We start from the raw sequence: 14,723 nt of genomic DNA, 5'->3' as shown, positions 1-14,723 counted from the left end.
GAAAGTACGAAGCACATAACAAGATCATTCCATACAGTTCTGCCTCAATGAATGACTTTCATCTTGTTATTTTGGAAAAGTTACTACTATCTGTGACCATTCAAGCCTGACTGTCGGTGCCAAGGCCAGAGCTCAGTTACAAGTTGCACAAACAGGCAAACATTCCAGTAAAAATAGCAGAGTAGTGATTTACAGTTCAGCTGATGTTGCAGCAGAAGGAATGGTGCTGATGCCCATGGTGAGCATGACTAAGAACTGATTGACTGGAAATACAGAGAAAATGAGGATGACGGAGGGTGATAAGAAACCAAAACAGTATTAAGGGTTTCAAGAAGCCATACAACACTTAGAGACACAGTAGTGGAGATAGGAGCTTATTAACTGGGTTCATAATTTTGTCATTTCACCATATTTTTTTAACTAATTTGATTGTGATTCCTCTTTGTCAGCATTCAACAGTCAGCCCTCATATTTCTCTGGATAAAATGTTACAGGAGATATGAGGAAATTAAAGTGATGACCTCCAGCATCTTTAATGTTCATACAGTATGAGCTCCAGATTTCAGAAATGATAATGAGTCAAGACGCTCAACTCCGATGTGCTTTTCTGCGTGCTAAAACCTCAAAACAGACAAAACAATAAACCATGCAGGACAAGTATTTATCATGCACTGACATTCATGGTAAACACCCTTTTAAAAAATGCAAATTGGAAAATATGCCCCAGATTTTAGTCGTTGCTTATTAATAATTTCTGACCAAATACAAGTTGTTACAACCCAAAACCATAGATTGTGCCCTCCACTGCACACACAGGCTCGTGGCATGACCTCTCACCCACTGAGAGTCTCTCCCATGAACTTAGGCAGCGAGAGTTATGTGCACATCTGTTTAAACATAAAGGTTTAATGTGGAGAGATGATACTTTTAACACAATTACTAGTAAAAGCACCCATTATGGTTTATTTAATCGGTTTCCATAGTGTTCCACCCAGCACCGTCAGTGTGTGACTGTGTGTTCATGTCCATGTGCGTGTATAGCCATCCACGTGTGATAGCTCCAAAACATGCACAAGACAGGTTATGAATGTGATTGCAGGAAACAAATCTTTATTTGGTGTCCAGGAAAGAGAAAGCTTTTTTTTTTTGTTCATGTTTAAACACACACCTCTGATTGGAACATTTGGTTGTTAGATCATTGATAACCTGTGGTTCCTTTACAAGGCAGTTAAACGTTTTTGAGGGGAGAGCATGCTGCAATTCAAGATAAACCAGATGGGCACGTACAGAGTCAGACTAGCATTGCCACCTTTGAGCATGGCAAGTATTCAGATGCTGTTAGGGAAGTACTGTATGCATGGATTAAGTCACAAAGCCACAGACGTAGAGAGGCTTGCTGGTAGACAAATTACCAAGACTCTGGCAGTAGAGTATTCTGGAAATGCAGTGCCACCTGTTGAGCCTCTAGTACTATGTTTCTGCAGAAGGTGGCACTGCATGTCCAGAATACTCTACTGCCAGAAAATGACTTACTGTAATAATACCACTATGAAGTATGGACATTCATTGTTAGGGAACTTCTGTTTTTCCCTAACAATTCACTTTCTATTTAAGAGCCTTCTAACACTGTTTTTTATATTTCAGGAATTAGACGTGCAGTTTATCATCATACTTACAAGTGCTGTACAAATTCAACTGCACCAAAAACATACAGTTCCTATGATAGTATCACTCTTTTCAACATGAGAATAGATGCAACACTCTTCAGCAAATTAAAACTGTATCTAATTAAAGCCAACAATAGCTAATTGAAGCCTCAGTCCACTAGATGGCAACAAAATCCAAATGAAATATGTCTGCACTGAAAACAGTTTTACCATTTTTATTGAAATTACGTATAATTTCAATTAAACATGCTAAGGAACATTGTATTTGTTGTTACTTGAACATATTCTAGTATTTGTGACAGGCTAAGTCAATCACAAGCTCTAAAAGTATGTTTATTTTTTGGGAAAACAGGTTTGACTGTAGGTTTTGAATCCTGTCTTTTAGTACAATGGGGGCAGCTGACTCATACATACATGTAACCAAAGTGCAAAGACAGCAACAGGGCCAAACTTTGAGCAGTTCACCATTCAGGTCTTGCATCAAAATTATTTGACTTTAATGGTCCCTCCTTAGACTGGTATTTGTAACTTGTGACAAACTACTCTTCCTCTTGCTTGCAAGGTGCAAAGGCCCGCACACAGTCAATTAGTAACTTCATCTCTGCTGACGCTCAAAGGTTAGGCTACAATATAATGTGAGTTTATGAAAAATAAATGAAAATATGTGACTCCACCTGATTTGTGCAAGCATTATTTAGAATGTGTATTATAGTTCAACTTAGCAGATAGACAAAATATTGTTAAGTTTACAATAGTGGTGGTATTACCATCCTCCTGACAATGAAACAGGCAGCTGAATGAACTTGAACCTGCTAAATGACGAGAGAGACAAGAAAGAGAAATAACTGAAAGTATATATGTATACAGTATGTTTGTGCGATGACATTCCCCTAACCTCCACCTTCTTAAAGTGGAGAATGATAGAGAGAGACAGAGGAGAAGGAAAGAGAAAGAAAGAGAATCAAAGAGCCAACAGGGCTTCTCAATCCTGATTCTGGTTCCAAGTTTCAGTCCCGCTCAGTCATCCCTAATGGGATCCTCCCAGCCACAGGAAGACACAGAGCTCCCATCTGTGCCTAAATCCTTGCCAGAGCACTGGAGTGTACTAACGGTCAAAACTGTAAAGGAGACAGTTACCTTTTTATAAGCATGATCCCATTTGCTACACATATCTCAAGTCCAAGCATGGCTGCTCTTCTGTGGACCTCACTTGACTCCTTGTTGAGCTGCGGGAGATGAGATACATTAACTAGAGAAGGGGACATCTTGTTAGTCAGTCTATAAAGAAAGACAAGGGCAAAAGCTGCAGAGCTACCAATGCTGCCCTTCATTTTGCATGGAGCCTGAGCTCATCTCAGCCTCAGCGGGCCTGTGTGACATCCTTGCAGAAAGTCCAAAGGCCACTCTTTTATCGTGACACACATGGCTTCTCTGTTAGTGTCTGTGTCTTGTGTTTCCTCAGTCTGTGAATCCATGGCAACAGCAGCGTGAATGGTCTATTCAGGACGGCCTCTACTACACCCTCTGCCTCTCATAGTTGGTTTGGTCCAGGTTTATTAGACTTGGTCCCAGGTGGGAAACAAAACCCAACAATTTAATCTCCATGCAGTTCTCTGTCATCTCAGCAGAGACTGGTCTCCTCTGAAATTCATTAATTTATGCTCTGGAGTGTAAAGCCAATTATTTATTGATTCATGATTGCTCAGGCATTATGTTTAGGGGGGGTTTATTCATACATTTAGTGCTAAGAACAGTTATTTGTGTTACAGTAATGCAGCTTTTTAGATGTAGCATCTTCTATTTTGTATGAATTAGGCTAAGATCTGAAGTAAAAACATTGGTGGTAAATGTTATTTGTGAGTTTTAAATGAAATATTTAACAATCTAGATTCCTTTAATGTGAATATGGTGATGCAGGTTTATGATGCAGGAATTCTTTCTTGAACATTTGTGTAAATTATGCACCGTACCCCAAACACTTCCCCATAACATTTGATTGTGAAATGTTTCAGTCAAGTTTTTTTTTTTTGTTTTTTTTTTTGAGTAGTTTTGGCCAGAGGATCCTTCTGGGTGGATCACAATCCAGATGTTTTCTGGTAGGACAGTGATGCTCTTGGACTGATGCTCTTTGGACAATTCGTTATAATGACACCACAGAAAATAGCAAAGTAACAACATCATTTCATCTGAATGCACAAATACACTCTTCATTTGGAAAAGCAGCTGGTGTGAATGTGTGAGTGTGTGAATGAGTCCTATAATGTTGGATGTTGGAGATTCTCCATCAACAATTAAAGAGTGATGTTACACTCCTAATAAATTTACACCTGATGTACTTGTTCAAGTCATTTATCCTCAAAAACATAGCTCTAACATATGTCTCCACTGTTTAGAGTAGATTTTTGGCACTGATCTGGTCCTTTCATTTGGCTGGCATCTCTGTACCAATGCTTTTTAACAGGAGGATTGACTTAATTTTAATGGTATTATTCAGTAGATATTGACACAAAGAAAAATTCTTTAAAAAATAGTATACTGGTTTGCAAATGATGCTATAGAGACAAATACTATGTGCTAATTTTCCTGCAACCACTCTTTTCTTCAGAAGCCACAATTGCTGGCTCAGCAGAATGACATCTCTGCTAAAAGGTCAGCTCATTTGAGGGGTGATGTTCCCAGCATTCAGTTTTACATTGAGCAATATGGTTACATCCTCTGCCAAAAGAAATTGTGGATGTAAAAAAGGGAAGTGATCACTTACGTTCACACTCCACCCAACAGATATTGCATGATTCTGACCAAAACACACGAATCCTGCTTAAAGACTTGAATGAAGATCATTATTTTATAGCCTATAATTTTCATTTCTCAGATTGTCTTGAGAGAATGACATGAAATGATGCTTATTTCTTACATTTGAAGTTATATTTCAGTGTAACAAGGAAAATAAGGTTCCCAAAAAATACTTCATCATATTTTGCTTTGCTTGCAAGCTTTGGTTGTGGCGTAATAGTTTGTGTAGGACAACTATGTCAGTATGAACAAGCTGTCTGCTTAATACATTCTGTAGTATGTGTAGTGGGACACAACCACACACATACTGCATGCACACGTTTATGTACATATAATAGCAATGTGTGTCCAGATGATCAGTGTAGGTGAAAGTTCATTCCTTTAAAGTGAATTGTGGGTAATTACCAGTAATCTCTAACAAAATGCAAATAAATCAAGGTTGGTCAAGATTTATTATCATATGATAAGAGATAATGTGAAGCATACAGACTGGGAGCATATGCAACCCAATTTAAATACAATTAATGTTGAATAGATGTTACTGAATACAAGAAAAAGTTGAATTTCTGGCTTGAGTTCGGAGTGTTCTGATTGGCTGAGAGGAACAAGTGTACAACACGTAGGACTGACGTTAATTTACAAAGACGAATGATGTGGCAAAAATCAAAGGGCGAATAGAAAGAAATAGTTCCAGTTTTACACTTGTTCTTATAGATTTGTATGTTGACGTCTTGTGTCGCTGTTTTGTATTTCAAAGAGAATATAAAACACTGTAAATGTATTAATGAAATAGTAATTATACACGCCATAATGCAGTTTTAAAAAAGTGTGACTGCGTATTCATCCGCCTTATTGAGTGCACTTCCATTTCCGGGATGTTTTCTCTGCTGACCAACCTCCACCGCCATTGCAGGTTCAGGGAGTCGGTGTAGTGGCAGTCAGTCGTTAGCCAGGGGAAGCCCGCAAGTAAACAGTTTAGGGACGAATAAAAAAGTACCATCACACCGACAGCACGTTTTACACAAGGCTTAGAATTAATTCATTTGGACTTTAGACTAGAGGCTCCCTGGCTGTCCGGCTAGGATCTGAGAGAAGACGCCGTAGTTTGTTAGCATTAGAAGAGACCGGAGGAGAGAGAGAGAGGAACCGCCATGGCTCAGATCCTGCCTATTCGCTTTCAGGAGCACCTGCAGGTATGTGGATGAATGAATGGTTAAATTGTTAGGTAAAGTTTGTCTTTCAGTCGCAATCATTACGAGATTCTCAGTGGCTCCAGAGACAAGTCAAACACAAGTTCAGGATTGCTAACAAGCTAAGTTAGCTTTTGCGAGCTATGCTAACTAGCTTGGCAGGGTGGATGACGTTTATCTTAGTTAGCATCTAGCTTTCTTGCTAACACTAGCCACCCTTGTTCATGATATAACGTTAACTGGCGAAAGTCTGCAATACACAAACAGAAGGTATATATATATATATAGGTATATATATATTGCTATTAAGTCGTAATCAGAAACGTTGTGTTAACCCAAGCCTTTCTTATGTTATATCGACCATAAACACATTCTTAGAAAAAGTATTTGTTTTCTCGGAGTACACACTGCTATAGTAACATTAACGTACAAATGGTCATTGTCACTGCGATAAGGATAATTGTTAGAACAACTATAAATTTAATAGTTATTCTTTATCTTATTACCTGTATTGACATGGTTGAATCGCATTCTTTACGTCACTTGCCATTTAGCTGTAATGTGACAGCTAAATGAAAAGTATAAATAACTTATTTATGTGGCGTTGACATGATAAATAAGGATCGTCCTATAACTTCGAAAGTGATTATCCGACCTCAGGAGAATATCACGTTGGCTGGTTGTAGAAATGGTCATGTGGTGTGTTGGCTTGTCCGATAGCTATCCGACTACCCATGTTGAATGACTTTGCCAAAGTTGGCTGAGGTTCAAACATTTACTGAGAATGACTTCTGTTTCTGCTGAGTTCTTTTTCTGTTGACGGGCAAACTCTCCCTTTGATATGGCAGTAATAAAGCTTTATAAAGCTAATAAAGCTACACATTTTTAAATACTAGACAAACAGGTGTTTTCCTTGATTTTGCTGCTCTATCTATATCTATCTGGACTGTGCTTACTTCTTGGTTATAATGACCACACCTTCACAACCCCAATAAAACTGCCATTTGGTCAGGTTGAGGAAGTGGAAACATTCATGGCTCTCCAAGCTTATGGATTCAGTCTGGAGCTCTGACTTTCAAGATGTAATAAATAAATTATATTGACTTTTGGTGTTTCAGTCTAGCTTCAAATGAAAAATGTGATCTGTCTACCTCTTGGGCCTCAAGAAAGTCATTTGTTTATTCAATCTTTTTTTTTTGTTGTTTTCTAGCCTGGTCTAAACACAAAAAGCTTTTGGCCTCACAGCCTTATGAGCCTGATGACTTTGGGCCTAAATGTAGACAATTTACTTGTGATTTCTTGTTGTTTCTCTAGTTTCCCTTAATTTCTAAGAGGCTCTATTCTATTATTCTATTCTTTATTTGGATCCCTGTTAGCTGCCACTAAAGTAGCCGCCCTCTGTCTCTGCTCAGCTAATAACAGTTTTTTGACACGGATCCTGATCACTGAGCGGTCAGAGGTCAGGGTCAGTATCACTGGAGTTGATTGACTTTCAGTATCTTGCTCAGTGACAGCGCAGCAGAGTGAGAGTTTGAACCCAGGCCTCCTGGTCTTAATTTTTCCTCCTGCTACTATGAAACTATCACCCTTCTTACAGATCTTTATGTGAATAGCGAGGTTGAGTAAGGTACTGTTCTTGTTTAAAGTTTGCTGTCTATAATGTTTAAACAAAAGATGTGTTATTGCCATCTTAGTTTATGTGACAGCAATTTATGAGTTAATATGTAGGCCTATCACAATAGATTGGAGACTGAGCTTCATAAAGCTATGCAAAGGTCTTTTGTCCATACAGTTACAATGAAATTATTATGGAATGCTTTTTGACTCCTTTTGTTAAGTCGTCTTGATTGCAGGAGTGGGAGTGAAAAGAGAGAGCAATATAGAAGTGGAGAAATACTGTGGGTAATGTGCATTAAAATTGAACTAATATTTAATCTTCAGCCAAGGGAAAGGGTTGCGCAATCAAGCCCTGACACTACATCTTTGCAGTGAAATTATACTGGTGGCTTTTGAATTTAACCTATAATAGGAACCAGTATATTTCACATATAACCTCAACTAGCTTGTTGACCTTCGTACTTGTTGATATGTTTTACTTATATGTACATTTTTCACGTAATAATAACATGTTGCATTTTATTCAGATTACTTACTGAACTGGAGTGTGCTTTCCCTGATTTGTGTCATTGGCACGTCACAAGGTCATTTTATGTGACTAATCAGCTCCCAAGGGATCTCCAGCACCTATCACTAATGCATGACCTGCAGCTGTTTCATACATGTTGCACAGCATACATCACTTGAGCAGATCATACAGAATATTAGAGTTGGACGATATGACCTAAAATCTGTATCAAGATAAATTGTCACAATTACCTCAATAATTACAAATGTGTTTTCTTTTTCGTGTTTGCTCATTTCTGATTGGTTTGTGTTGAGGAGTCTGTCCATTACTCTTGTTGGCTGTCAGTTTGTCGAGTACTGTAAGATGCTGGCATGGTCTTCACAAGAGCACCCAGGAAGGAGGTTCTCCTAGCTTATTGGCACAGTAGAGTCGCAGCATCCAGGAGAGACCAACCTGACATCAGCTCATGGTTGTTGTTGTTTTTTTCAGTCAAACACGTTTGCTTTGCCACTTATACTGTAAGTGAACCTGATTAATTACTGTGATTTTGATCATCTCCCATTTTGCAATTCTGCACACAAGATATCAGCAGGGCCACTTACTTTCACTTTCCTCTGTACATAAAAGTGATGTATGTAATCATTGTTCACCATGCCTTCACTTCTTCCTAACTAGAGTTTTAAATTCACGTTTCAACAAAAAATACTACTTTAAGAGACTTACAACTTAACTCTAATAGACTGATGTAATAAATTCATAACAGTGGCCTTGTCATTTTACAAATATTTTTGTAGGCCTCAGTGTTATTTTGGGGCAATTAGAGGTGACATTAAGATTGTTTTGTGTGATTGGTTTCAAGTAAATCTCTAATTTGCACCAAGTCTAGTAAAACAACTCAAAGAACTTCTATTTTGTATATAGTTCAAAATACTAGTATTTAGTTGTCTTCAGAAGTTAATTTTAAACAGTATCATAGTAAATCTCCCCCTGAAGCTTTGTATGTGATTGTGGATGCCCACAGAGTAGTAAGGTTATTGTCTGTCCGTTTAATGGAACTGTGGTACAATTGTGATAAAACTCATATCACTTTTCAGTTGTCATGTCTAAGTTTTACACAAGTCTGTTGCCACATTGATAAGAACTATATATGTGGTCAAATATGTTGAAATTAAGGTAATGCTAATTAATCATTTCTTGATTCTCACATTTACGTTTTCTATAGGATTTTGATTTTTCTAGACTTAGTGAAGGTAGCTAATAAACAGCTGTCAGTTGTACATTGGCTACAACAGCTTGAAATCAAGCATTTACCTAGGTTTTCTTTCTTTCTTTCTTTCTTTCTTTCTTTCTTTCTTTCTTTCTTTCTTTCTTTCTTTCTTTCTTTCTTTCTTTCTATCTCTCTCTCTCTCTCTCTTCCTTCCCCCCCGTGTTCCTCCCTCCCTCCGTCTCCTCTGTCATCTCAACTTGCATAGCTTGCATTTTTAATATCTTTTATAATTCCAGTGTCCACATCTGTCATCTGTCATGCGCTTTGTCAACTTGCATAGCTTGCATTTTTATATATCATCCATTTATATAGTGTAGTGTAGACTCCAGTTAAAGAACTTTTTACTGATTTTCCTTTCCGCAAATAGGCAAGTGTGAATGCAAAAAAACCATGTAAAATAGTGTGTTAATTCAGCATATTATTTCACTCAAGTCATCTTTTCTGTTAATTTACTTTCTCACATACATGAATGTAATATACATAGCACTCTGTCATCTGCGCTTTTTTTGTACATTTTGGAGCCAAGAGTCTCCCCAGAACACCTAGCAATCGTGGTATCATACATTAAAAAAAGTGTATTAACATATTTTGTATACATAATGCTAAGATTTCATGACAATAGGCATTTACAGGTAATTCACTTTTTTCTTATTTTAGACATTTAGGCTGTCATTCCTAACATTTTACTCACACACTCCATCCAACAGATAATCCAGCAGGTTGTAGAGAAACCCAGAGTTATCAGAACTTTTTGGAAGAGGAAACAAAGGCAAATATTCAATTATCTATCCATTGTAAACATCTATTAAGAGTTACTACCTTAGTTAAGTGGGCACAGTATCCTCAGATCCCAGCAGTTAACTTTGTGAATAAAATGTTATTCTAGCCAAAAGGACTTATAAGACCCAGGCCGCTAAAAATAAATTCCCTCAAACACCATGTTTTGGAAGGTGGATGACAGAGCTATGTATAATTGGGCAGCACCATTGTTATATTGTCTAAGGAAAGCTGTGAGCAAAATGTACAAATTTGAATGCTGATATGAGGTAAAGAAAAAGTAAGTGTAATTGGTAAGGTTGTCACGATACCAGAATTTTATACTTTTTATACTAGTATAAAAAAAAAGATACCTGATACCTCTTTCAATACCACAGCAAAAATTAAAACAAGTCCTAGGCGCACACAATAGGATAATATTTTTATTTATTTTTTATTAACAACCTGCACACAATGCTGGTACAAAAAAAGTCACTGAACACATATTAAGGACCAGTTGATTATCTTCCCCGTTGTTTTATCTGTGCAGCCTTGGGTGGAAAATCTGATCTTTTTTTTTTTTTTTTTTTTTTTTTTTTTTTTTCGATACTTTCAATAATATAATTAACTGATATTGTATCATTTTAAACACGTGATATTGAAAGAGTGGAAAAAAATTATCGATACTTTTGACAAAATTAGTAATTGGTAGTCATGTTCATTCAGCTAAATGTGGGTACTTTAATTTCTGAGGTCTGAGAAAGGATTCAGTTCCCTGAATGCCCTGAAAAGATGGGGCTTGAAATCTGGCAGCACTGACACTAAATGCATATATTTCAGATTTATTTTAAGTGGTGTTTGATAGTAAATTGAATTTGTTAATGAGACATACCTGTACCATTACATCCCTACTGTTTGCCTGGCTGGAAGGGCATGTTCTTTACATATCACCTTGCAAGGTTTGCATATTGCACTTTGAACTGTGCTATTAACTGACCAGCTGATATCTCGTGACATGCTGGTGGATACAGATCCGCTGAACACTTGACATTCTGCAGCACTGTCAAAGTAAGATAAAGTGTGCATTTTGGAGAAAAAGGATACTGCAGTCCCACCTCAGCAGAACTGGCCTGGAGTGGAGATGGACAGGCTCCAGAAACAAATGCATCCCCCCCCCTTTGCAGGTCACATGTCCCCCACCAGTGTCACATGGTGTTGGAGGAGGCAGCACTGGGCAGGCCTGTTGTTTCAGTCCTGGTAGACAATGGGTCCCTGGTTTCCTGTTGTGGAGCACTGCCATGAAGTGCTGCAAGCCTCAGCACATTACATAGCACATCCTTCCCTGCCCTGCCTTGAACTTTACATGTGTGGGACACAAGGCTTTTTTCTGCTGAGCAAGATGCTGCTTTCCTTTGAAGGAAGAGCATACAGGTTAAATCAACAGATGGGACTCCCTTGGGGTCATTAGGAATAGTTCAAATCTGCTGGCTGATTCCTTATCTCTGTGAGATTCAGTAGCAACCATCAGCTCAATTTTATGGCTTTTAATGGGAATTTACTCCGTTGGACCTCCTTCCAAGAGAGTGTCCTCTGAGCTAGATGACTGTTTGCTGTGGATCAGCAAATGTGCAAGAAAACATCCTCATTAGGGCTGCATGATGTATCAGTTATTCATATTGGGCAAGGGTTGCATAAAAATAATGTTTGGGGATTTTGGGACCCATATGAAATGTGTGCCTGATATTGCACCATTTGCCGTGAAGCTTTCAAGGGTCCGCATGCTAAAGAAAAATACAAAAATGTTAAAGGTAGCTATTTTATGCCAAATTTAAGTTGAAGTACTTTGTTGCAATTCCCTTACATTTCAGACACTAGGAAACATAGGGCTGGGTACCGAACTTCAATACTTTCATGGCAACGACTGAATTGCTTAGATACTATCGAGTGTCAAAAAATGGCTTGTCATTCGGTACCAAATTTCAGTACCTAAGGAGTAACTCTCATCAGTGTCAGTGTGCCAATTAGCATGCAGCATGCTTGTACCAAGATCTAATGATGCTGGTGATTGGCTGTCTAATGTTACGTGTCGTAGAGGCATGCAGGAAAAACAGTACATTGCGCCCAGAGATGGGGCTCACTGTTTTTTTTCCTGCCAGCTGTTTATCTGCACAGATAACTAAATTAACTTTGTGCACACTGCTTGTTAGTTAGCCAGTGCAGCTAACCTGTATCTACTCGTCAGTGAGTCCGTTGACCGCATCATCCACTGAGATGAAAGCCCTGGCGCATCCTCTCCTCAGCACCGAGGAGATGGATAAGCTGGAGCCGAGGCCGAGAGCGTTTCTTGACGGCAAATTTGGTGTTGCTTAATGTTACAGACCAGCAGATGGTTGTTAGGCCCAGGATAGCTGCTCTTTAGCACAGTGAAAGTAAGACGTCTCACTCTGTCATCATTTCCCAGTACCACAAACGTCACCCACACTTGTTCTTCTTCTTTGGATTAGGCAGACTAGATGCTACAATGGCATATTGCTGCCAAACTGTTTATTAATGTTCCTTTTGACATTTATTTTTATTTTATATTGTCCAATACTGTACAGATATTCCATAATTTTCTTAATTTTAGTCCAGTTATCCAGGTTGAGTAAAGTGCACAGAATAAAAACTGTTTCTCCAGCTGCTCCCAGGTCTTTGAACAGCTTCCTCCTTTTGAAGTGAGTAATTGTACTGTAATGTGTATTGAATTTTCTTTTTGTTAAAATGTCTTTTAGAAAATTGGTATCGAAAAAAGTATCGTCTAGGAACCAGTATCAAAGTCAAGGTATCGGTACAGATTTATAGAAAATTTTTTAACAATACCCAGCCCTAGTACTAAATCAGGACAGGTACCAATAAAGTATAATTTGTTTAGACGTCTGGTTCTGAGCCAAGTGTCATAAGCCATTTTTAAATAGAGATCATCCAATACTGCTTTGCAGCAGCAGCAACATTGCTAAATAATAATAATGGCGGGTTTTGATAGGTGCTTTTGCTAGCCGTGCACATTTATGCCATTCTGCAAATGCAAGCAAAGTCTGTATACAACATGATGCGAACAATGGCAGATTTGTGCAAGCAACGTGTTTGTGTGATTGATTTGATGCTAACTGCTGTTAGCTGCTTTTTAAATCCCCCGTGGGTGGGTGTGGGTTGCACACATAACATGTCATAAAAACGTCACATCCCTGTTCCGTCCTGCCGGCGGCTCCCCCATTTTACACAGACAGATTTGGCTCTGTTACTACCTCCGCTGCCGGTTTAACAATATTGCCCCCCCCCCGGCTGTATAAAAGGGGCTATAGTCACAGCATAAACAAGAAACATGGTGGTACTGCGATGAAATCAAGATTATACAGTATTTGTCGGTATAAGCCAAGATGATTCCTAGTCCCCACTTAAATTATATGTGAGTGAACTCCAAGTGGGGATTTTCATTACCTCATTTCCTGATGAAAGGATGGGATTTGCTTTTACTTAAGCTGATGTGTTTTGGTTCTTTTCTACAGTGCGCTTGATCACACTGTGAATGGAGCTGATAATTTCAGAGGGTCCTGCCCTATGATCCGAGCTCCAGCTGTGCCCTCAGTGAATGTTTATTACACTTAGTCCATCTATGACATCTAGAGCAGGGATGTGAGTGTTTGCATGCTTGGCCACTGTACTTTTTCTGGTGGCAAAAAAGAATGTGAAGGGTAAACTGCTGTATTCAGCAGTGGTGCTGTGTTACAGCAACTGATTTTATCTCTCATGGACTTTTTGAATTTCATTACATAGACATTAATAGCATGTTGTACAAAGGTGTCAACTAGGACTTTCTTTATCAGTTGTTGTGGCATACTGTACTGTATGTCAACTCATTTCTGCGAGCAGTAGTAGATCATCATGCTGACTGGACTGATTGGTGTAACTGCAGTAAATCTTCAATAAAACATCCAATGAGTTGGCGATAAATAGCCCTCATTTCCTGACACTGTCTTGATAAAATTCCAGGGCACCTAGCTGGCTGGAGGTTTCAGTGAGGCTCACATTGTTTTACTTATTTGCATGGCAATTTTGCTTTCTCTGGTGTAAAAATATTGCCTTGCAGAGACACTAATTTGGGGCATGTCCTACTATAATGTCATGTCATTGAAGACGCAGTTCTGAAAGTGATTTAGAATGGAGTGAGGCAGAGACGTGAAGTTAATGGTTTGTGAAGGCACTAATGATAGTAATACAAAGTGTTAAGGTCTTTTCACATGGGGAGCGATTGACGCGCCTGGTAATTAATTTTCAATGATAGGTGAGTGGGCAGGTAGGGAGGTGCGGGCTATCTGACAGGCAGAGCGAAAAGTGGGTGCGACCCCTTGAAACTGTTGCGGTCGTGCTCGTCTTACGCACACGCCTGCCCGCTGCCAGAGTTGAATTGTCTTTTCTACGCAATGCGGCATGCAAATCAGTGGACAAGGGATTGATCCTTGCAGTTTGTGAGTTACCTGAAATATATAGGCCTTATAAACATTTGCATGGTAGAGCATCGGCCCAAGACTGTGTGTATAAGGTGACAACAGGTAACACTATGTATAGTTTTAATTTAAGCTAAGCTATAAAGAAAACAGTTGTACTGGCAGGGATACAGTAGTGCACAGAAGCCGTTTCCCTGGTTACCACGCACAGAGCGCCTGGCGTTTGCTAACGGAGCGCTTGTCTGCTTGTCTATTCACATGAGGAGCGCAGTGCGACCCCGCAGATCAATGCGAGTACACAGTTGGAGTGTCTCACTATGCCTCAAGTTGGCAATTTGTTGCTGCCATTACACTGGCTAGCTGTCCTAGTCTCGGCATCTTTAGCCTTCAGGTGCTCATGTAAATTGATTCTGTTTATTCCTCCTCTTGACTGTCCTTTTT

General features: G+C 38.9%; 1 protein-coding gene across 2 annotated transcripts in view; it reads left to right on the top strand.

Annotated features, from left to right (window-relative positions):
* The first annotated feature begins 5,336 nt into the window (after nucleotides 1-5,336).
* The window catches only part of cltca (clathrin, heavy chain a (Hc)), a 37,858-nt gene continuing 28,471 nt past the window's right edge, over nucleotides 5,337-14,723 (top strand). For both annotated transcript variants that reach the window (XM_044222279.1, XM_044222278.1), the window contains exon 1: nucleotides 5,337-5,653. In XM_044222279.1, the coding sequence (XP_044078214.1) occupies nucleotides 5,612-5,653 (42 nt within the window). In that variant the 5' untranslated portion in view covers nucleotides 5,337-5,611. The remainder of the gene's footprint in view (nucleotides 5,654-14,723) is intronic.

The sequence above is a fragment of the Siniperca chuatsi genome, linkage group LG14, assembly GCF_020085105.1.
Source record: "Siniperca chuatsi isolate FFG_IHB_CAS linkage group LG14, ASM2008510v1, whole genome shotgun sequence".
Classification (NCBI taxonomy): Eukaryota; Metazoa; Chordata; class Actinopteri; order Centrarchiformes; family Sinipercidae; genus Siniperca; species Siniperca chuatsi.
The sequence above is the reverse complement of the archived record's forward strand: the minus strand, read 5'-3'. Positions and strand labels throughout refer to the sequence as shown.